Source organism: Pristiophorus japonicus, chromosome 10 (genome assembly GCF_044704955.1).
Source record: "Pristiophorus japonicus isolate sPriJap1 chromosome 10, sPriJap1.hap1, whole genome shotgun sequence".
Classification (NCBI taxonomy): Eukaryota; Metazoa; Chordata; class Chondrichthyes; family Pristiophoridae; genus Pristiophorus; species Pristiophorus japonicus.
This window is the reverse complement of record NC_091986.1, coordinates 178,209,120-178,233,757: the sequence shown is the minus strand read 5'-3', so window position 1 is coordinate 178,233,757 and position 24,638 is coordinate 178,209,120. Positions and strand designations below refer to the sequence as shown.

The 24,638-nt window shown below is 47.2% G+C and overlaps 1 protein-coding gene across 1 annotated transcript; it reads left to right on the top strand.

Annotated features, from left to right (window-relative positions):
* Nucleotides 1-380: 380 nt before the first annotated feature.
* LOC139275213 (putative defense protein 3) lies at nt 381-23,270 on the top strand. The gene is made up of 5 exons (XM_070892356.1): nt 381-612; nt 5,024-5,136; nt 12,558-12,670; nt 14,480-14,538; nt 17,976-23,270. Exons 1-5 carry the CDS (start codon nt 414-416, stop codon nt 18,056-18,058), a joined length of 567 nt encoding a protein of 188 aa, XP_070748457.1. The 5' UTR covers nt 381-413; the 3' UTR covers nt 18,059-23,270.
* Nucleotides 23,271-24,638: the final 1,368 nt, after the last annotated feature.

Below are 24,638 nucleotides of genomic sequence, written 5' to 3'. Positions count from 1 at the left end.
CACCCTCAGTAACGTCCCTCAGACCGTGCGGCACTCCCTCAGTACTGTCCCTCCGACAGTGCAGAGCACCCTCAGTACTGCCCCTCCGACAGTGCAGCGCTCCCTCAGTATTGTCCCTCTGACAATGCAGCGCTCCCTCAGCACTACACTGGAGTGTCAGCGAGATTTTTGTGCTCAGGTCCCTGGAGCGGGACTTGAACCGACAATCTCTGACGCCGAGGCGAGTTTTCAAGTGGTCAGTAATGGGAGGCGAAGCACCTTAAGATGTCCTGAGAAGCTGCTCGGTCAGAGCAAGCTGCATCTCAAAGAGCTAAAGCCGCACGTGTGGTTTGGGAGGAGCGGCGGGGGCGGAGCGGGACTGAGCCGCTATAAGAGGGGCGGAGCCCGGGGAGCTCGGCACTCAGCGCCGGGACATGGAGAGCTCGCAACCTCAGATCCGCCTCGCCCTGCTCGGGCTGCTGGCGCTCTGCTTGCCCGCCTCGCCCCTTCCCACCGGGGCGCCGATCAGTGCCTGCACAACCATGCACCCCAAGCACCAGAACATTACCCATCAGGAGAGCATGGCCCCCTACACCATCGAATTCAGCAAGACCAGCAGCCCGGCGCTGCAAGGTAGGACTGGATAATGGGCACTGGATAATGGGCAATGGACAATGGACAATGGGTAATGGGCACTGGGGTCAGTTACTGGGCTGCACATTGGGCAGGGGTCAGTTACTCGTCTGTGCAATGGGCTGGGGTCACTTGCTGGTCTGGTGAATTGTCTGGGAGGACTGGATAGAGATTTGGGATCAATTACTGGCTGGCCTGGTGAGTGCTGGTTTGTGGTCTGGGTCAGTTGGTAATTTGGTGAGGGCTGGTTAATGGTCTGTGAGTGCTGGTTAATGGTTTAGGGTCAATTGCTAGTTGGGTGAGGGCTGGTTACTGGTCTGTGAGTGCTGGTTAACTGTTGGTAATTTGGTCAGGGCTTGGTAACCATTACTGGGCTGGTTAATGGTTTAGGGTCAATTACTGGTTGGTGAGGACTGTCATCATCATAGGCAGTCCCTCGAAATCGAGGAAGATTTGCTTCCACCCTGAAAGTGAGTTCTCAGGTGACTGTACAGTCCAATACAGGAATACAGGTGGGACAGACTGTGGTTGAAGGAAAGGGTGGGTGGGGAGTCTGGTTTGCCGCATGCTCCTTCCGCTGTCTGCACTTGGTTTCTGCATGCTCTCGGCGATGAGACACGAGGTGCTCAGCACCCTCCCGGATGCTTTTCCTCCACTTAGGGCAATCTTGGGCCAGGGATTCCCAGGTGCTGGTGGGGATGTTACATTTTATCAAGTAGGCTTTGAGGGTGTCCTTGAAATGTTTCCTCTGCCCACCTGGGGCTTGCTTGCCGTGTAGGAGTTCCGAGTAGAGCGCTTGCTTTGGGAGTCTCGTGTCGGGCATGCAGACGATGTGGCCCGCCCAATGGAGCTGGTTGAGTGTGGTCAATGATTTGATGCTGAAGATGTTGGCCTGATCGAGAGCACTGGCATTGGTGCGTCTGTCATCCCAGTGGATTTGTAGGATCTTGAGGAGGCAGCGCTGGTGGTACTTCTCCAGTGCTTTGAGGTGTCTACTGTATATGGTCCACGTCTCTGAGCCATATAGAAGGACAAGTATCACTGCTGCCCTGTAGACCATAAGCTTGGTGCCAGATTTGAGGGTCTGGTCTTCAAACACTCTCTTCCTCAGGCAACCGAAGGCTGTGCTGGTGCACTGGAGGCGGTGTTGGACCTCGCCAGCGATGTCTGCCCTTGCTGATAGTAGGCCCGAGGTATGGAAAATGGTCTACGTTGTCCAAGGCTGCGCCGTGGATTTTGATGACCGGTGGGACAGTGCTATGTGGCGGGGTCAGGTTGGTGGAGGACCCTTGTCTTATGGATGTTTAGTGTAAGGCTCATGTTTTCGTATGCCTCAGTGAAGATGTCGGCCTCTGTGCACAGACGCAAGCGTTTTCTGCGTACTGTAGTTCGATGCCAGAGGATGGGACGACCTTGGATCTAGCCTGGAGGCGACGAAGGTTGAACAGGTTTCCATTGGTTCTATAGTTTAGTTCCACTCCAGTGGGGAGCTTGTTGAGAGTGACATGGAGCATTGCAGCGAGGAAGATCCAGAAGAGTGTTGGCGCGATGACGCAGCCCTGCTTGACCTAGGTCTGAACGTGGATTGAGTTTGTGGTGGATCCGTTGGTCAGGATCACAGCTTGCATGTCACCGTGGAGCAGGCAGAGGACAGTGACAAACTTTTGGGGGCAGCCAAAACGGAGGAGGACGCTCCATAGTCACTTGTGGTTGACAGTGTCAAAGGCCTTTGTGAGGTCAAAGAAGGCCATGTACAAGGGCTGGTGCTGTTCCCTGCATTTCTCTTGTAGTTGTCGCGTGGTGAAGATCAGGTCCGTTGTACCCCTTAGTGGACGGAATCTGCATTGTGACTCTGGGAGGAGCTCTTCAGCCACAGGGAGAAGACGGTTGAGGAAGTTTCTAACGATGACTGTCCCAGTGGCCGGAAGTATGGAGATTCCTCCAGTTGCCGCAGCCGGACTTGACCCCTTTTTTGATTGGGTGAGGGCTGTAAACCTGTGCTGTAATACGAGTAGAGGGGCTGCAGCATCCAAACTGGGTGGGCCAGGGGTAATTACAGCAACACTGTCAGTATAAATTCTTAATGTAGGCATTTTATAAATGGGGCTGGGGGGATTGACTGAGAAATGTTTGCAGATGTTTCAATAGGGCATACATGCCTATTTGATGAGTGCATGTTGTGCTGTTCCATGGAGTAAAAGAGGAGTAACTGTTTCCACCAGCAGGAGGGTCGGTAACCAGAGGACACAGATTTAAGATAATTGGCAAAAGAACCAGAGGGGGAAGATGAGAATTTTTATGCAGCGAGTTGTTATGATTGGGAATGTGCTGCCAGAAAGGATCGATTATTGGTCCAGGAAATGCTCATCGCTGTCGTAACTATGCTCAAAGTGCATTTGTACACAATTATTTCTCAAATAAGGCGGAAACCTTTTTTAAAAAGTGGGCTGTGGAGCAATCTGGTTGAATTGTTGACCAGATGTGGGGAAAAGGAAGACCCTCAGTAACTCAGGCTGTTTGTTAATGGAGCAGTGGGTGACATTTTCACTGGAGGGGGTGCAAAACAGATGGTGGTGGATCAGCTGCCTGATATATCCAACCTCACACCTTCCCAGATCAATGCTTCTTTCCATTGAAGTCAAATGGAAAGTAAAGTCAGTGAGGTGTGCGATAGGAGGCCGGTCTAGTACAGGCTGTTTGCACCCCTCCTCCCAAATGCTTCTCTGACCTTGCCCCACCCCACCCCACCATACCTTGATAACCTTTGCTCCTCAGACATTGGCCTAGACCTTATTCCCCATTCTCTCTTTCACCATTGGCCTCTTTCAGTCATCATACCTCATGCTCTGGATCTACCTTCCTAAATCCCCAAGCCTGCCTCTCCCTTCTTTCCTTCCCAAGTCTTGATGGGTTTCTTCCTCCTCTTGCAGTGCTGCTCCCCCAATTTAATCTACCCACCCTTCTCTTTCCCTCTGTCCATTTAAAAAAAAACTAATGTCTTCATATGATGCATCCTGAGATATCTTTCTGATGCGAGGGAGACTATATTACATAGAATGTACAGCACAGAAACAGACCATTTGGCCCAACTGGTCCATGTCGGTGTTTACACTTCTGCACAAGCCTCCTCCCACTCCTCGTCATCTCGCCCTATCAGCATATCCTATTCCTTTCTCCCTCATGTGTTTATCGAGCTTTCCCTTAACTGCATATATGCTATTTGCCTCAACCTCTCTAAGTAGTAGGGAGTTTCACATCCAACCAATCTGTATAAAGAGGTTTCTCTTGAATTCCTATTGGATTTATTAGTGACTATCTTTTATTTTTGACTCCTAGTTTTGGTGTTTCCCACAACTGGAAACATCTTCTCTACATCTACCCTATCAAAAACCCTTTATAATTTTTAAAGACCTCTGCCGGGTCACCCCTCAGCCTTCTCTTTTCTAGAGGAAGGGTGCCGCAGCCTGTTCAGTCTTTCCCGATACATACATCCTCTCTGTTCTGGTATATAGGGAACGGTAACATTGTGGTTATGGTATTGGACTGATAATCCAGAAGCCTGGGCTAATGATCGAGACACATGAGTTCAAATCCCACCATAGCAGCTGGGGAATTTTAAATTCAATTCATAAATTAATTTGGAATAAAAATCTAGTATCAGCTGGACAATTTCCGCTGAGGGGCAGAAAGGGGTCACCGTGTACGGTGATGACGTCATCGTCGGCTGTTCGGGGCGCTACTAGCTGGGCGTGGTGCTACCGTGTTTGTGCCTCTGTTAACCCCCGCTCAATTTCGCGGGAGCTGGTAGCATCCCTCCACCCAGCAAAAATAGTTTTGTGCCCCATTACCATCCCCCCGGAGGCACAAAAGGGAATGCAGAGCAGGGCAATTTCTGCCCCATAATGTCCTTTTTAGGGAAGGCTGATCTGATCATGGACTTAGCTCCAATTCCCTGCCTGCTCCCCATAACATAATTGCAATCTATGTTGCAATATGGTTGCCTCTTAACTGCCCTTTGAAATGGCAAGCAGCTCAGTTAAGGGCAATTAGGGATGGGCAATAAATGCAGGCCTTGCAGGCGATTCCCACATCCCATGAATGAATAAAAATAAAATCATGCTTGTAAAGTCTCTCTGCACCTTTTCCAGTGCCTCTACACCCATTTTGTAATTATGAAGACCAGAACTGTACTCCCAAGTATATGAATGCAGAAAGCTGATCTTTGGGTGTTTGGTCTGTCCAATTCCTCGGTGCCCATTAATCTTTTTCATTTGTAACAACTTCTTGTTAAATTCTGTTTTGTCGTGTCAATAGTTTCCAGCAAAACAATTCATTGCTTACAGATTTGATGGGATGCTGTTAGTAAAAAAAAAAAGTGTACTTGTAACAAGAAAATCTCCTTCCTTTACAGTGAAAATAGCGGGTGGACTATACAAAGGCATCCTATTGCAAGCACGGGAACCCGGTGCTGCTATTGCAATCGGCACGTGGTCAACATCATCACCGGATACGAAAACTTTAGCAGTACGAATAATTTGTGTATCAATACTGCAATTATAATTAATCTTATAATGGTCCCACTGTTTTCATGGTTCGGTCAAAAAGGATTTTTTGCTTTTGCTGTAGATTTTGGAATATTGGTGCTTCCATATTTCCCCCCTGAGTAGAGCGTGAACCAGTGGAGGGATTCACGGTCCAATTAACAGTCTGACGGGCCGCAACGTGAATATCTTTATACCAGCCGTGACCATCTTTGTACCAGCTGATTTTGTGGTGGGGGGGTGGATGGTCAGTCCTATGTGGAGGGAAGGGTTTATGGATTCTGACAATTCACACACGTGGGGGGAACAGACGGATGATGAAACACCCACTGGATGTTGACCCAGAATTCGGAGCCGGAGCTCTGGAGGGAAGTTCAAACTCGCTCTCGACACTCCCCCCTGAGTTTCACGAGGTTGCATTAACTGCCCATTACACTCGCAGCAGAAGATGAAGTTTAGTAATTAACAGCGGAAGTCATCATCATAGGCAGTCCCTTGGAATCGAGGAAGACTTGCTTCCACTGTTAAACTGAGTCCTTAGGTGGCTGCAGTCCAATATAAGAACCACAGTCCCTGTCACAGGTGGGACAGATAGTCGTTGAGGGAAAGGGTAGGTGGGACAGGTTTGCCGCACGCTCTTTCCGCTGACTGTGCTTGATTTCTGCATGCTCTCAGCGATGCGACTCGAAGTGCTCAGCGCCCTCCCGGATGCACTTCCTCCACTTAGGATGGTCTTTGGCCAGGGATTCCCAGGTGTCAGTGGGGATGTTGCACTTTCTCAGGGAGGCTTTAAGGGTGTCCCTGTAATGTTTCCTCTGCCCACCTTTGGCTCGTTTGTGCGAAGGAGTTCCGAGTAGAGTGCTTGCTTTGGGAGTCGCGTGTCAGGCATGCGAACGATGTGGCCTGCCCAGCCGAGCTGATAAAGTGTGGTTAGTGCTTCAACGCTGGAGATGTTGGCCTGGTTGAGGACGCTAATGTTGGTGCGTCTGACCTCCCAGGGGATTTGTAGGATCTTGCGGAGACATCTTTGGTGGTATTTCTCCAGCGTCTTGAGGTATCTGCTGTACATGGTCCATGTCTCTGAGCCATACAGGAGGGTGGGTATTAGAAACATAGAAAATAGGTGCAGGAGTAGACCATTCGGCCCTTCGAGCCTGCACTGCCATTCAATGAGTTCATGGCTGAACATGCAACTTCAGTACCCCATTCCTGCTTTCTCGTCATACCCCTTGATCCCCTAGTAGTAAGGACTACATCTAATTCCTTTTTGAATATATTTAGTGAATTGGCCTCAACAGCTTTCTGTGGTAGAGAATTCCACAGGTTCACTACTCTCTGGGTGAAGATGTTTCTCCTCATCTCAGTCCTAAATGGCTTACCCCTTATCCTTAGACTGTGACCCCTGGTTCTGGACTTCCCCAACATTGGGAACATTCTTCCTGCATCTAACCTGTCTAAACCGTCAGAATTTTAAATGTTTCTGAGATCCCCTCTCATTCTTCTGAACTCCAGTGAATACAAGCCCAGTTGATTCAGTCTTTCTTGATATGTCAGTCCCGCCATCTCGGGAATCAGTCTGGTGATCCTTTGCTGCACTCCCTCAATAGCAAGAATGTCCTTCCTCAAGTTAGGAGACCAAAACTGTACACAATACTCCAGGTGTGGCCTCACCAAGGCCCTGTACAACTGTTGTAACACCTCCCTGCCCCTGTACACAAATCCCCTCGCTATGAAGGCCAACATGCCATTTGCTTTCTTAACCGCCTGCTGTACCTGCATGCCAACCTTCAATGACTAATGTACCATGACACCCAGGTCTCGTTGCACCTCCCCTTTTCCTAATCTGTCACCATTCAGATAATAGTCTGTCTCTCTGTTTTTACCACCAAAGTGGATAACCTCACATTTATCCACATTATACTTCATCTGCCATGCATTTGCCCACTCACCTAACCTATCCAAGTCACTCTGCAGCCTCATAGCATCCTCCTCGAGGCTCACACTGCCACCCAACTTAGTGTCATCCGCAAATTTGGAGATACTACATTTAATCCCCTCGTCTAAATCATTAATGTACAATGTAAACAGCTGGGGCCCCAGCACAGAACACTAGTCACTGCCTGCCATTCTGAAAAGTACCCATTTACTCCTACTTTGCTTCCTGTCTGCCAAACAATTCTCAATCCACGTCAGCACACTACCCCCAATCCCATGTGCTTTAACTTTGCGCATTAATCTCTTGTGTGGGACCTTGTCGAAAGTCTTCTGAAAATACAAATACACCACATCAACTGGTTCTCCCTGTCCACTCTACTGGAAACATCCTCAAAAAATTCCAGCAGATTTATCAAGCATGATTTCCCTTTCACAAATCCATGCTGACTTGGACCTATCATGTCACCTCTTTCCAAATGTGCTGCTATGACATCCTTAATAATTGATTCCATCATTTTACCCACTACCGATGTCAGGCTGACCGGTCTATAATTCCCTGTTTTCCCTCTCCCTCCTTTTTTAAAAAGTGGGGTTACATTGGCTACCCTCCACTCCATAGTATCTGATCCAGAGTCTATGGAATCTTGGAAAATGACTGTCAATGCACCCGCTATTTCCAAGGCCACCTCCTTAAGTACTCTGGGATGCAGACCATCAGGCCCTGGGGATTTATCGGCCTTCAATCCCATTAATTTCCCCATCACAATTTCCTGACTAATAAGGATTTCCCTCAGTTCCTCCTTCTTACTAGACCCTCTGACCCCTTTTATATCCGGAAGGTTGTTTGTGTCCTCCTTAGTGAATACTGAACCAAAGTACTTATTCAATTGGTCTGCCATTTCTTTGTTCCCCGTTATGACTTCCCCTGATTCTGACTGCAGGGAACCTACATTTGTCTTTATGAACCTTTTTCTCTTTACATATCTATGGAAGCTTTTGCAGTCCGTTTTAATGTTCCCTGCAAGCTTCCTCTCGTACTCTATTTTCCCTGCCCTAATCAAACCCTTTGTCCTCCTCTGCTGAGTTCTAAATTTATCCCAGTCCCTGGGTTCATTGCTATTTCTGGCCAATTTGTATGCCACTTCCTTGGCTTTAATACTATCCCTGATTTCCCTTGATAGCCACGGTTGAGCCACCTTCCCTTTTTTATTTTTACGCCAGACAGGAATGTACAATTGTTGTAGTTCATCCATGCGGTCTCTAAATGTCTACCATTGCCCATCCACTGTCAACCCCTTAAGTATCATTCGCCAATCTATCCTAGCCAATTCACACCTCATACCTTCAGAGTTACCCTTCTTTAAGTTCTGGACCATGGTCTCTGAATTAACTGTTTCATTCTCCATCCTAATGGAGAATTCCACCATATTACTACAGCCCTGTAGACCATGAGCTTGGTGGCAGTTTTGAGGGCCTGGTCTTCAAACACTCTTTTCCTCAGGCGGCCGAAGGCTGCACTGGCACACTGGAGGCCTTGTTGAATCTCGTTGTCAATGTCTGCTCTTGTTGATAAGAGGTATGGGAAATGGTCCACGTTGTCCAGGGCCACACCGTGGATCTTGATGACTGGGGTGCGGCGAGGACAGGCTGGTGGAGAACCTTTGTCTTACAGATATTTAGCGCAAGGTCCATGCTTTCGTACGCCTCAGTAAGTACGTCGACTCTGTCTTTGGAGTTCAGCCTCTGTACGTGCAGAGACGCAGGCATCGTCCGCATACTGTAGCTCAACGACAGAGGTTGGGGTGGTCTTGGACCTGGCCTGGAGACAGCGAAGGTTGAACAGGTTCCCACTGGTTCTGTAGTTTAGTTCCACTCCAGCGGGGAGCTTGTTGAATGTGAGGTGGAGCATGGCAGCGAGGAAGATTGAGAAGAGGGTTAGGGCGATGATGCAGCCCTGTTTGACCCTGGTCCGGACGTGGATTCGTTGGTAAGGATCACGGCCTGCATGTTGTCATGGAGCAGGCAATGGTGACGGACTTTTGGGGCATCCAAAACGGAGGAGGACACTCCATAGAACCTCGCGGTTGACAGTGTCAAAGGCCTTTGTAAGGTCGAAGAAGGCCATGTATAAGGGCTGGTGCTGTTCCCTGCATTTTTCCTGCAGCTGTCCGCTGCAAAAATCATGTCCGTTGTGCACCGTAGAGGACGAAATACGCACTCTGACTCTGGGAGGAGCTCCTTGGCCACAGGGAGAAAACGGTTGAGGAGGACTCTAGCGACGACTTTCCCAGTGGCTGATAACAGGGAGATTCCTCTGTAGTTGCCGCAGTCAGACATGTCCCCTTTTTAAAACATGGCCACGATCACTGCATCTCTGAGACCTCCCGGCATCCTCTTCTCCCTCCAGATGAGAGAGATGAGGTCATGTATTCACGCCAGCAGTGCCTCTCCGCCATACTTCAGTGCCTCAGCAGGGATTCCATCTTATGGCTTTTTCTACCTCGTGCAGTGTTGGGGTTTTACTGAGGTGTGGCGGGTAGCATGCTGCGGGATGGAGTTGAGAACACTCGAGTCAAAGGCAGAGTCTCGATTTGAGGAGATCTTCGAAGTGCTCTTTCCAACGGGCCCTGACTGCCTCGGTGTCCTTGATGAGTGTTTCCCCGTTCTTGGCCAGGAGTGGGGTGGGGCCTTGGGTGTTTGGACCATAGGTGGCCCTGACTGCGATGAAGAATCCTCGCACATCATGGCTGTCGGCAAGTTGTTGTATCTCCTGTGCTTTCTCCATCCACTGCCTGTTCTTTAGGTCCCGAGTTTTTTGTTGGACCTCAGCCTTGAGCCATCTGTAATGCTGTTTTGCTGCTCCGGAGTTGGTTGGTTGTTTAAAGCTCAGAAATGCCCTGCGCTTGCGATCTATTAGCTCTTGAATCTCCTGATCATTCTCATCAAACCAATCCTGGTGTTTCCTGGTTGAGTGACCGAGCGTCTCTTTGCAGGCACTGGTTATGGAGGCCTAGAGGGCAGACCAAGCACTGTGGGCATTCTGCGTCTCGGGGTGATCTAGGCACAGGTTAGCAGTGAGGCGTGACATTTTAGGGCTCTCTTAGCTGGGTCTTTAAGTGCCCCGGCATTGATTTTTTGCGGCACTGCTTCTGCTGCCCCCTCCGCTTTGGGGCTATGTTGATGTCAATGATGGAGCGGATTAGGTGGTGGTCCGTCCAGCAGTCATCAACTCCTGTCATGGCGCGGGTGATGTGCACATCCTTGCGATCCCTGGCTCGGACGATGATAGTCGAGCAGGTGCCAGTATTTGGAGCGAGGGTGTTGCCACGATGCCTTGTATTTGTCCCTCTGGCGGAACAAGGTGTTGGTGATGACATAGAAACATAGAAAATAGGTGCAGGAGCAGGCCATTCAGCCCTTCTAGCCTGCACCGCCATTCAATGAGTTCATGGCTGAACATGAAACTTCAGTACCCCCTTCCTGCTTTCTCGCCATAACCCTTGATCCCCCGAGTAGTAAGGACTTCACCTAACTCCCTTTTGAATATATTTAGTGAATTGGCCTCAACTACTTTCTGTGGTAGAGAATTCCACAGGTTCACCACTCTCTGGGTGAAGAAGTTTCTCCTCATCTCGGTCCTAAATGGCTTACCCCTTATCCTCAGACTGTGACCCCTGGTTCTGGACTTCCCCAACATTGGGAACATTCTTCCTGCATCTAACCTGTCTAAACCCGTCAGAATTTTAAACGTTTCTATGAGGTCCCCTCTCATTCTTCTGAACTCCAGTGAATACAAGCCCAGTTGATCCAGTCTTTCTTGATAGGTCAGTCCCGCCATCCCGGGAATCAGTCTGGTGAACCTTCGCTGCACTCCCTCAATAGCAAGAATGTCCTTCCTCAAGTTAGGAGACCAAAACTGTACACAATACTCCAGGTGTGGCCTCACCAAGGCCCTGTACAACTGTAGCAACACCTCCCTGCCCCTGTACTCAAATCCCCTCGCTATGAAGGCCAACATGCCATTTGCTTTCTTAACCGCCTGCTGTACCTGCATGCTAACCTTCAATGACTGATGTACCATGACACCCAGGTCTCGTTGCACCTTCCCTTTTCCTAATCTGTCACCATTCAGATAATAGTCTGTCTCTCTGTTTTTACCACCAAAGTGGATAACCTCACATTTATCCACATTATACTTCATCTGCCATGCATTTGCCCACTCACCTAACCTATCCAAGTCACTCTGCAGCCTAATAGCATCCTCCTCGCAGCTCACACTGCCACCCAACTTAGTGTCATCCGCAAATTTGGAGATACTGCATTTAATCCCCTCGTCTAAATCATTAATGACAAGTTCATGTTCTAGACATTTTGTCAGGAGTCAGGTATCGCTGGAGTTGGCTTTCCCTACCCCCTCTCTGCCAATCATGCCTCCCCAGAGGCTGTGTCCTTGCTGACCCTGGCATTGAAGTCATTGAGGAGGATCAGTTTGTCATCCACGGGGACGCGGGACAGGGATTTTTCAAGGTTGGAGTGAAAGCTCGCTAGTCTCATCTGTTGCATCGAGTGTTGGGGCATACGCACTGATGACTGTGGCGTAATGATTCTGGGATAGGGTGATTAATGACGTAAGTATGCTTTTAACGATGTGATAATTTTTAATAACGGCCAATCAACCCCTCTGGCCCAGAAAGGGTCCAATTAAAAGTTTGGAGTCCCAGTCCTTCAGGTTGTGAATTGTTGGGAGATTTTAAAAAATGTAATTTTTCCTTTTTTTTCTTTTCCTCTCTTTCCATCTCAATCCAGTCTTTCTTTCCCTCTCTATTTCTCTTTCAATACCTGATTTGACTCTAATTCACCCCATTTCCTTCTCCATCCTTCCTGTTTCTTTCTCAATCCTTTAATCTCATTGGTTAAGGAGATAAACTCTTGGATTTATTTAGAGTGATTTGGGGGTCGTTGTACACAAATCACAGAAAGCTAATATGCAAGTACAGCAAGCAATTAGGAAGCCAAATGATATGTTAGCCTTTATTAAAAGGAGGTTTAAGTATAAACATAAGGACGTCTTGCTGCAACTATATAAGACTTTGGTGAGACCACACCAGAAGAACTGTGTATGGTTTTGGTCTCTTTACCTAAGGAAGGATATAATTGCCTTCAAGAGGATGCAGTGAAGGTTCACCAGATTGAGTCCTGGGGTGAGAGGGCTGTCTTATGAGCACAAATTGAATAGAATGGGCATATATTCTCTGGGGTTTACAAAAATGAGAGGTGATGACATTGAAACATATACAATTCTTACAGGGCAGATGCAGGGAGGCTGTTTCCCCTGGCTGGTGAGACTGGAACTAGAGGTCAAAAATGTTTTGAGCTGAAGGTTGAAGGCATGCTGCGAGATGCCTCACTCGAGCAAATTCTGACCCATTGTACTTCTAAGCATTAACTTCTTGCATTACCTCACTGCAGTGTTTCAACAGGGAGAATAGTGCGATTACTCATTCGAACATCAATGACAAAAGCTGCGACATAATTTACACCTGGACCCCACCGGCGAACTGCGTCAAAAACATCACATTTGTGTAAGTATTTTGCTGCTGGTTGACCTTGAATTATCAAAACCCAGAAATGACACGAGGTGTTCAAATGACTGGGGACAGGCGGGTAACCATTTGAAAGTGAATCTTCTCCCCCAGAGAAACGACACAATAACTGTCAGTTTACACAATAACTCTGGGACTTCTACCCTGTGGAAAATTGAAAGCCCCAAACTCTGCTTTGGATTAGCAGGCAGCTCCAGCTTGCACCCAAAATGGATGCTACCCAACTTGCGCCCACTCCCGGGTTAGAATGAATCCAACGCTGTGTGGACTTGTGCATTACGAAGTGTCACTTGGGTAAGGTTCTGTGCCTGTAGAATGGCACACGGCAAGAGTTTAATGTCTTGAGAGAAGAAACATTCAGGGAGTGGTGGGGGCGGGGGGAGAAATGGGGAAATATTTAGAGACCATTGATGGAGGTTTTTAAAAAAAAAAAAAATTATGAAGCAGTTTGATAGGGTAGATGGAGAGAAAGTGTTTCCACTTATGGGAGAGTCCAAAACTAGGGGCCATAAATAGTCACTAATAAAACCAGTAAGGAATTCCGGGCAGATTTCTTTACCCAGAGAGTGGTGAGAATACCACGAAGAGTGCTGGAGGCGAATAGCATAGATACATTTAATGGGAAGCTAGATAAACTGGTGACGGAGAAGAGAATAGAAGGATATGGTGATCGGGTTGGGAGGAGGCTTGTGTGGAGCATAAACACCGGCACGGACCTATTGGGCCAATGGTCTGTTTCTGTGCTGTACATTCCATGTAATGAGGGTGAGGGTGGAGAATAGAACAGAACAGGAGGGTGCGAGTGACGGGTTCCTACAATTACCATCTTTGGACTGAGGTCAGTACTCCATCCATATCGAAGCCACCGGGCAAAAAAATGGGATGGAGTTAAACATAGAAACATAGAAAATAGGTGCAGGAGTAGGCCATTCGGCCCTTCGAGCCTGCACCGCCATTCAATGAGTTCAGGGCTGAACATGCAACCTCAGTACCCCCTTCCTGCTTTCTTGCCATACCCCTTGATCCCCCTAGTAGTAAGGACTACATCTAACTCTATTTTGAATACATTTAGTGAATTGGCCTCAACAACTTTCTGTGGTAGAGAATTCCACAGGTTCACCACTCTCTGGGTGAAGAAGTTTCTCCTCATCAAATCTCGAGTAATATTTTAACTGGTTGCTGATTGCTTTATTAGTGCCAGGCGGAGAGGGGGTTGTAAGCAGAAATTACTATCTACCAGGAGCATCTCCAGCCTTGCAGTAACCTTGTTACCAAAGATAAATTCAGGCAGTACTAAAACATCTTGCCGAAAACTGCTCCCCATGCAAAGTCTCTGGTTAAAAAAAAATCTACCAACTATTGCATTGTAAACAGTCCAGCCTGGATTTATATACAATAGACTGGATGATGGGCTTTTCTCAGAGAGTAGCGAGCCTCTGGAATGCGTTGCTAGCTGGTGCAGTGGGTACTAACTCTCTGCCTTCAAGAGGGAGCCTCACCGGTCCTGGACTGGGGTATCAGAGATTGCATCAGAGACAGTAAGTGGATTAACAGATAACACTTTGTGATCTCGTGGACTGGTTTCAGTGGTCTGAGGGGGTTGGAGAGGAATGGCCCTTGGTTTTGTGCCTCTATCAGGAGGTTACATGCTGTGGGGACGAAATATCTAGTCATGATGCTGTGGCCATGATGAGATGTAGGGCAGGCTTGGCCGACCAGTTGGTCTTTTCCTGATCCTCAATTTTGTATACTTGGCAAATGTTTGTGATTGATTGCTTTCTATTACAGAGCGACTATTGCCGAGAGCAAAGCTGTTTATTGGGATAAGGTACTCTCCGAAGAAATCTGTGAGTAATCATTATTAATTCATATCCTTCGACTGACCTGAGCAAAATTAATTCTGTCAGCTCTGAGTGGGGAGATTTATATTGGGGTTTTGACAGCAGTAAAATCATCTTCCCTAATCTGTACCTACTGAGTGGGGAAGGAAATGGGAAAAGATGAATGGAATAAGGTGACCATCTGAATCTTTCCCACTGCACTGGACCATCTGTTCCCATTGAGTAGTTGAGAGGATTGCACAAGTGTTACTGAAGACTAAAATAATACAGGTGGATCCTGACTGTGCAATGGTCTGTGAGCCAATGGTATTCCACAAAACTACCTCCAGCTTTAAGACACCTCTTCAATGCTTGATCCAGTAACACATAAACCTTTCGTGGGTAATTTTAACCCAACTTGCCCAGCGGCGATCTAGCTGGATTGGATTGTCCCCCTTCCCCTCCCACTTCACTCACCGCACAATTTTACTTTCCATTGGAAGTCCGTAGATAGTAAAAATTTGTGCCTTATGTAAATCGGGATAGGGGGCTTAGGGGAAGGGGGAACTCCTCAGCTTCCTGCCGACTTGGGTTACAATTACAGAAAATGCTGGAAATACTCAGCAGGCCAGGCAGCATCTGTGGTGTGAGAAACAAGAGTTCATCATCATAGGCAGTCCCTCGGGATCGAGGAAGACTTGCTTCCACTCTTAGCATGAGTTCTTTGGTGGCTGTACAGTCCAATTCGAGAACCACAGTTTCTGTCACAAGTGGGACAGATAGTCGTTGAGGGAAAGGGTGGGCAGGGAGCCTGGTTTGCCGCATGCTCCTTCCGCTGCCTGCGCTTGATCTCTGCATGCTCTCGGCAACGATACTTGAGGAGCTCAGCGCCCTCCCGAATGCACTTCCTCCACTTAGGGCGGTCTATGGCCAAGGACTCTCAGGTGTCAGTGGGGATGTCGCACTTTATCAGGGAGGCTTTGAGGGTGTCCTTGTAACGTTTCCTCTGCCCGCCTTTGGCTCGTTTGCCGTGGACGAGTTCCGAGTAGAGCGCTTGCTTTGGGAGTCTCGTGTCTGGCATGCGAACTATGTGGCCTGCCCAGCGGAGCTGATCAATTGTGGTTAGTGCTTCAATGCTAGGGATGTTGGCCTGGTCGAGGACGCTAATGTCTGTGCGTCTGTTCTTCCAGGAAATTTGCAGGATCTTGCGGAGACACCGTTGGTGGTATTTCTCCAGCGACTTGAGGTGTCTACTGTACATGGTCCATGTCTCTGAGCCATACAGGAGGGCAGGTATTACTACAGCCCTGTAGACCATGAGCTTGGTGACAGTTTTGAGGGCCTGATCGTCAAACACTCTTTTCCTCAGGCGGCTGAAGGCTGCACTGGCGCACTGGAGGCGGTGTTGAATCTCATCATCAATGCTTGCTCTTGTTGCTAGGAGGCTCCCGAGATAGGGGAAGTGGGCCATGTTGTCCAGGTCCATGCCATGGATCTTGATGTCTGGGGGGCAGTGCTGTGCGGCGAGGACAGGCTGGTGGAGGACCTTTGTCTTACTAATGTTTAGTGTAAGGCCCATGCTTTCATACACCTCGGTAAATACGTCGACTATGTCCTGGAGTTCAACCTCTGTCTGTGCACAGACGCAGGCGTCGCCCACGTATTTATAGCTCGACGACAGAGGTTGGAGTGGTCTTGGACCTGGCCTGGAGACGGCGAAGGCTGAACAGCTTACCACTGGTTTTGTAGTTTAGCTCCACTCCAGCGGGGAGCTTATCAACTGATAAGGTGGAGCATGGCAGCGAGGAAGATTGAGAAGAGAGTTGGGGCGATGAAGCAGCCCTACTTGACCCCAGTCTGGACATGAATTGGGTCTGTGATGGATCCATTGGTAAGGATCAAGGCCTGCGTGTCGTCGTGGAGCAGGTGGAGGATGGTGACGTACTTTTGGGGGCATCCGAAACGGAGGAGGACGCTCCGTAGACCCTCGTGGTTGACAGTGTCAAAGGCCTTTGTAAGGTCGAAGAAGGCCATGTATAAGGGCTGGAGCTGTTCCCTGCATTTTTCCTGCAGCTGTTGCGCTGCAAAAATCATGTCCATTGTGCCCCGGAAGGGACGAAATCCGCACTGCGACACCGGGAGGAGCTCCTCGGCCACAGGGAGAAGACGATTGAGGAGGACTCTAGCGACGACTTACCCAGTGGTTGATAGCAGGGAGATTCCTCTGTAGTTGCCACAGTCGGACTTGTCCCCTTTTTTAAAGATGGTCACGATCACTGCATCTCTAAGGTCTCCCGTCATGCTCTCCTCCCTCCAGACAAGAGAGATGAGTTTGTGTATTCGCGCCAGTAGTGCCTCTCCGCCATACTTCAGTGCCTCAGCAGCGATTCCATCCGCTCCCGTAGCCTTGGAGTTGACGTTCTGATGAAAGGTCATTGATCTGAAACGTAAACTCTGTTTCTCTCTCCACAGATGCTTCCTGACCTACTAAGTATTTCCAGCATTTTCTGTTTCTACATCGGATTTTCAGCATCTACAGTGCATTGCTTTTGTTTTCGGATTAGGGTTTGCAATAATTCCACCCCACCCCTCGCCAGTCTTTACAGCCGCAAAGAGACTTTTAACCCTGTGAACACCCTTTTGCATTTAAAATACATCATCGGATATAACTCCCTTTCAAATCCTTGCTGTAGAAAAAATAGTCAAAGAAATCTTGAATTGCCACAGAATGTTCTGGTTATGCTCAGACCCTCATTTGCACTGTACGGACAGAAATTATAGGATGTGTGAGCACAACTCCCTGATGCATGCCTGGCAGATGAGGCATTTGTTCTAATTTTTGATTGCCGAGGTTATTCATATTTCTTTCCCATTCCTATTGGTAACTTTTTAGTAGATTTTTGGAAAGCAAAATTCCTTTGTTGCTGTACAGTATCGGCCATGGCCCAGTGGGAGCACTCTCCCTGAGTCCGAAAGTCATGGGTTCAAGTCCCACTCGAGTCTTGAGCACAATCCGAGCTGACACTCCCAGTGCAGTGCTGAGAGAGTGCTGCACTGCTGAGGTGCCCTCTTTCAGATGAGACATAAAACCGAGGCCCCATCTGCTGTCTCAGGTGGAAGTAAAAGATCCCATGGCACCACTGGAAGAGCAGGGAGTTCTCAAAATGTCTACCTCAACCAACATCAGAAACAGATTATCTAGTCATTATCACATTGCTGTTTGTGGGAACTTACTGTGCGCAAATTGGCTGCTGTATTTCCTACATTACAACAATGACTACACTTCAAAAAGTACTTCATTGGTTGTGAAGCGCTTTGGGATGTCCTGAGTTTGTGAAAGGTGCTGTAGAAATGCAAGTTTATTCTTTCTAGTATTGATGGTTATTGCACAGCCTCAAATTTTATAGGGAAAATCGATTGCTATTGTAAGTTTGAAACTAATGTCTTTTTGTTTTATTTTATAGCTATAACTTGTGATGCTGTGAAGTGCATGTCTAGATTTGCTGTGCTTGCCACGTTCATGGTTTGGTCTCTTACTGTATTCTGAGCTGTAATACAATATTCTACACAGCAATGTAATGTACATTTCATTTGGGTTTTTGAAGTTGTTAAAATGGATTCTATTCTGCAAACGAGCACATAATTAAATGCCAAATAGTCAAACCAGTCCAAAGGCAGCACCTTTCTTCCCATTTCTGCCGAGAGTTTCAGATGAAGGAACTACTGGCTCAATGATTTTTGAATTGCGGGTATAATGGATGAGGAGCAGGATTTGAAGCCTCAGTAACTTGCAGACCGATGAGGGAATGTAAATAGAATGTGTGGGGGAATGTTGTACTGCAAGAATTTAGCAAACAAAATTAAACGTTAGCACTTTAGGTAGACTGTTGATTTTTTTCATACCTCTTTGTTACATAGACACATAGAAAATAGGTGCAGGAGTAGGCTATTCGGCCCTTCGAGCCTGCATCACCATTCAATAAGATCATGGCTGATCATTCACCTCAGTACCCCTTTCCTGCTTTTTCTCCATATCCCTTGATCCCTTTAGCCGTAAGGGCCATAACTAACTCCCTCTTGAATATATCCAATGAACTGGCATCAATAACTCTCTTGGGAGGGAATTCCACAGGTTAACAACTCTCTGAGTGAAGAAGTTTCTCATCTCAGTCCTAAATGGCCTTGCCCCTTATCTTTAGACTATGTCCCCTGGTTCTGGACTTCCCCAACTTCGGGAACATTCTTCCTTCATCTAACCTGTCCAGTCCCGTCAGAATTTTATATGTTTCTATGAGATCCCCTCTCATCTTTTTTAAACTCCAGTGAATACATGCCCAGTCGATCCAGTCTCTCCTCATATGTCAGTCAGGCCATCCCAGCAATCAGTCTGGTGAACCTTCGCTGCACTCCCTCAATAGCAAGAATGTCCTTCCTCAGATTAGGAGACCAAAACTGAACACAATATTCCAGGTGAGGCCTCACTAAGGCCCTGTACAACTGCAGTAAGATCTCCCTGCTTCTATACTCAAATCCCCTAGCTATGAAGGCCAACATACCATTTGCCTTCTTCACCGCCTGCTGTACCTGCATGCCAACGTTCAATGACTGACGTACCATGACACCCAGCTCTCCTTGCACCTCCCCTTTTCCTAATCTGCTGCCATTCAGATAATATTCTGCCTTCGTGTTTTTGCCACCAAAGTGGACCTCACTTTTATCCACATTATACTGCATCTGCCACGCGTTTGCCCACTCTCCTAACCTGTCCAAGTCGTCCTGCAGCCTTTTAGCGTCCTCCTCACAGCTCATACCGTCACCCAGCTTAATGTCATCTGCAAACTTGGAGATATTACACTCAATTCCCTCATCCAAATCACTAATGTATATTGTAAATAGCTGGGGTCCCAGCACTGAGCCCTGCGGCACCCCATTAGTCACTGCCTGCCATTCTGAAAAGGACCTGTTTATCCCGAATCTCTGCTTCCTGTCTGCCAACCACTTCTGTATCCACGTCAGTACATTACCCCCAATACCATGTGCTTTAATTTTGCACACCAATCTCTTGTGTGGGACCTTGTCAAAAGCCTTTTGAAAGTCCAAATGCACCACATTCACCGGTTCTCCCTTGTCCACTCTACCAGTTACCTCCTCAAAAAATTCTAGAAGATTTGTCAAGCATGATTTCCCCTTCATAAATCAATGCTGACTTGGACCTATCCTGTCACTGCTTTCCAAATGTGCTGCTATTTCATCTTTAATAATTGATTCCAACATTTTCCCCAGTACTGATGTCCGGCTAACCAGTCTATAATTACCTGCCTTCTCTCTTCCTCCCTTCTTAAAAAGTGCTGTTACATTAGGTACCCTCCAGTCCATAGGAACCGATCCAGAGTTGGAAAATGATCACCAATGCATCCACTATTTCTAGGGCTACTTCCTTAAGTACTCTGGGATGCAGACTATCAGGCCCCGGGGATTTATCGGCCTTCAATATCATAAATTTCCCGCCTAATAAGGATTTCCTTTAATTCCTCCTTCTCACTAGACCCTCGGTCCCTTAGTATTTCCGGAAGGTTATTTGTGCCTTCCTTCGTGAAGACAGAACCAAAGTATATATTTAACTGGTCCGCCATTTCTTTGTTCCACATTTTAAATTCACCTGAATATGACTACAAGGGACCTATGTTTCTCTTCACTAATCTTCTCTTCACATATCTATAGAAGCTTTTGCAGTCAGTGTTTAGGTTCCTAGCAAGCGTCCTCTCATACTCTATTTTCCCCCTCATAATTAAACCCTTTGTCCTCCTCTGCTGTATTATAAAATTCTCCCAGTCCTCAGGTTTGCTGCTTTTTCTGGCCAATTTATATGCCTCTTCCTTGGATTTAACACTATCCTTAATTTCCCTTGTTAGCCACGGTTGAGCCATCTTCCCCGTTTTATTTTTGCTTCAGACCGGGATGTACAATTGTTGAAGTTCATCCATGTGATCTTTAAATGTTTGTCATTGCCTATCCACTGTCAACCCTTTAAGTATCTTTTGCCAGTCTATTCTAGCCAATTCATGTCTCATACCATCGAAGTTACCTTTCCTTAAGTTCAGGACCCTAGTCTCTGAATTAACTGTGTCACTCTCCATTTTAATAAAGAATTCTACCATATTATGGTCACTCTTCCCCAAGGGGCCTTGCACAACAAGATTGCTAATTAGTCCTTTCTCATTACACATCACCCAGTCTAGGAGGGCCAGCCCTCTAGTTGGCTCCTCGACATATTGGTCTAGAAAACCATCCCTAATATACTCCAGGAAATCCTCCTCCACTGTATTGCTACCAGTTTGGTTAGCCCAATCAATATATAGATTAAAGTCGTCAATGATAACTGCTGTACCTTTATTGCACGCATCGCTAATTTTTTGTTTGATGCTGTCCCCAACCTCACTACTACTGTTTGGTGGTCTGTACACAGCTCCCACTAGCGTTTTCTGCCCTTTGGTATTCCGTAGCTCCACCCATACCGATTCCACATCATCCAAGCTAATGTCCCTCCTTACTATTGCATTAATTTCCTCTTTAACCAACAACACCACCCCACCTCTTTTTCCTTTCTGTCTATCCTTCCTAAATGTTGAATACCTCTGGATGTTGAGTTCCCAGCCTTGCTCACCCTGGAGCCATGTCTCCATGATGCCAATTACATCATATCTGTTAACTGCTATCTGCGCAGTTAATTCGTCCACCTTATTCCGAATACTCCTCGCATTGAGGCACAGAGCCTTCAGGCTTGTCTTTTTAACACACTTTGCCCCTTTAGAAATTTGCTGTAATGTGGCCCTTTTTGCTTTTTGCCTTGGGTTTCTCTGCCCTCCACTTTTACTTTTCTTCTTTCTATCTTTTGCTTCTGCTCCTATTCTACTTCACTGTGTCTCCCTGCATAGGTTCCCATCCCCCTGTCATATTCGGTAAACCCTCCCCAACAGCCATTGGTTCCGGTCCTGCCCAGGTGCAGACCGTCTGGTTTGAACTGGTCCCACCTCCTCCAGAACTGGTTCCAATGTCCCAAGAATTTGAATCCCTCCCTTTCACACCACTCCTCAAGCCACATATTCATCTGAGCTATCCTGCGATTCCTACTCTGACTAGCACATGGCACTGGTAGCAATCCTGAGATTACTACTTTTGAGGTCCTACTTTTTAATTTAGCTCCTAGCTCCCTAAATTCGTCTTGTAGGTCCTCATCCCGTTTTTTTACCTATATCGCTGGCACCTATATGCAGCACGGCAACTGGTTGTTCACCCTCCCTTTTCAGAATGTCCTGCACCTGCTCTGAGACATCCTTAACCCTTGCACCAGGGAGGCAACATACCATCCTGGAGTCTCGGTTGCAGCCGCAGAAACGCCTATATATTCCCCTTACAATAGAATCCCCTATCACTATAGCTCTCCTACTCTTTTTCCTGCCCTGCTGTGCAGCAGAGCCACCCACGGTGCCATGAACTTAGCTGCTGCTGCCCTCCCCTGATGAGTCATCCCCCTCAACAGTACCCAAAGCGGTGTATCTGTTTTGCAGGGGGATGACCGCAGGGGACCCCTGCACTACCTTCCACTGCTCTTCCTGTTGGTCACCCATCCCCTATCTGGCTGTGTACCCTTTACCTGCGGTAAGACCAACTCACTAAACGTGTTATTCACGTCATTCTCAGCATCGTGAATGCTCCAGAGTGAATCCACCCGCAGCTCCAGTGCTGCAATGCGGTCCGTCAGGAGCTGCAGGCGGATGCACTTCCTGCACATGTAGTCGTCAGGGACACTGGAAACGTCCCTGACTTCCCGAATAGTGCAGGAGGAGCATAACACGTGACCAAGCTCTCCTGCCATGACTTAACCTCTTGATTAACTTCATTTGGCAACAATAATGCTAAAGGTTACTTACTGATAAAGAAAATATAAAGAAAAACTACTTACCAATCACTTACTTACCCCCTTGGCTGTGACGTCACCTTTTGATTTCTTTCTCATTCTTTTTTGCCTTCTCACCCCGCTGCAGCTGCACCAGCTGGCCTCTCCGACGTCCCGCCTCACGAACTTGTTGCTGTTAATTGTGTGTTTTCTTTAAAAAAGGAAAAGGAGATCTTTATTGAATGTGACTATCAGCTTTAGGTCGGGAAGTAAATATACTCTGGGGCTGCTTAGGAAACATCCACTGTTAAATTCTTGAAATAAACGGAGTTTGAATTATCGCTATCCCAGCGCCTGTCTAAATCAGCGAAGGCAGACAACTCTTAACTATCAGTAGATCATCTTGTATCCTTCCCCCCTACCTCCCTTTATGACTGACATCCAATATTAGGTCTGTGCAACTTGTATTACTGTTTTCGAGCCTATCGGGCTTACTGTGGTTTGAAACACTTGCACTGATCAGATGGGATGCACCCCAGGACCAGTGTGTATTTTAAATAAAGTTAGTTAGTCCATTCATTGGGAGGGAGGAATAGACGTGAGCAACTTAATTACAGCAGCTTCCAAGAGGAATAAAATGGGGTTGGTGGGGAGAAGAGAGAAAGATGGGAGAACCCAAAGTGAAGAGACCAATAATAAGAAAATTATGGGCGGAGAAAAAAACCATGCAGGTATCAATGAAGGATGTTGGGTTCTTTTGCAGATGGTTGTTGGAACCTTTGACGACTTGAATTGGAACGGGATATGTTTTACGTTATTGTTGTTGTTGTCACTACTTTGGAATAAAGATTTTTCACAAGTTTTTACCTGTAGTTTTTTTTTAAAGCCTTAAAGAAAGCACCCAATCACAACGCAAGCTATTGATGAATCCAGGTTTGGGGAATGAGCAATTAAAGTTAATTAACTTTGTGTACGGTTAATGAAGTAACAGCATTTTTAAAGTTTATGATAAGTTTGTTAAGTATTAATTTTCTTTAAATCTCTGTGGGTACAATGCTGTATAACACTGCTTTAATTAGCGTGTATATTATGATAAAATAGAAAATGACAGCTCTGAAATATCTGGAGTTAAAATGGAAACATAGAAAATAGGTGCAGGAGTAGGCCATTCGGCCCTTTGAGCCTGCACCACCATTCAATAAGATCATGGCTGATCATTCCTTCGGTACCCCTTTCCTGCTTTCTCTCCATACCCCTTGATCCCTTTAGCCATAAGGGCCATATCTAACTCCCTCTTGAATATATCCAATGAACTGGCATCAACAACTCTCTGCGGCAGGGAATTCCACAGGTTAACAACTCTCTGAGTGAAGAACTTTCTCCTCATCTCAGTCCCAAATGGCTTACCCCTTATCCGAAGACTGTGTCCCCTGGTTCTGGACTTCCCCAACATCGGGAACAATCTACCCGCATCTAACCTGTCCCGTCCTGTCAGAATCTTGCATGTTTCTGTGAGATCCCCTCTCATCCTTCTAAACTCCAGTGTATAAAGGCCCAGTTGATCCAGTCTCTCCTCATATGTAAGTCGGGCCATCCCGGGAATCAGTCTGGTGAACCTTAGCTGCACTCCCTCAATAGCAAGAATGTCCTTCCTCAGATTAGGAGACCAAAATTGAACACAATATTCAAGGTGAGGCCTCAACAAGGCTCTGTACAACTGCAGCAAGACCTCCTTGCTCCAATACTCAAATCCCTGAGCTATGAAGGCCAACATACCATTTGCCTTCTTTACCGCCTGCTGTACCTGTATGCCAACCTTCAATGACTGATGAACTATGACACCCAGGTCTCGTTGCACCTCTCCTTTTCCTAATCTGCCACCATTCAGATAATATTCTGTCTTCGCGTTTTTGCCCCCAAAGTGGATAACCTCACATTTATCTACATTATACTGCATCTGCCATGCATTTGCCCACTCACCTAACCTGTCTAAGTCACCCTGCAGCCTCTTAGCGTCCCCCTCACAGCTCACACCGCCACCCAGCTTAGTGTCATCTGCAAACTTGGAGATATTACACTCAATTCCTTCATCTAAATCATTGATGTATATTGTAAAGAGCTGGGGTCCCAGCACTGAGCCCTGCGGCATTCCACGATTCACTGCCTGCCATTCTGAAAAGGACCCGTTTATCCCGACTCTCTGCTTCTTGTCTGCCAACCAGTTCTCTAT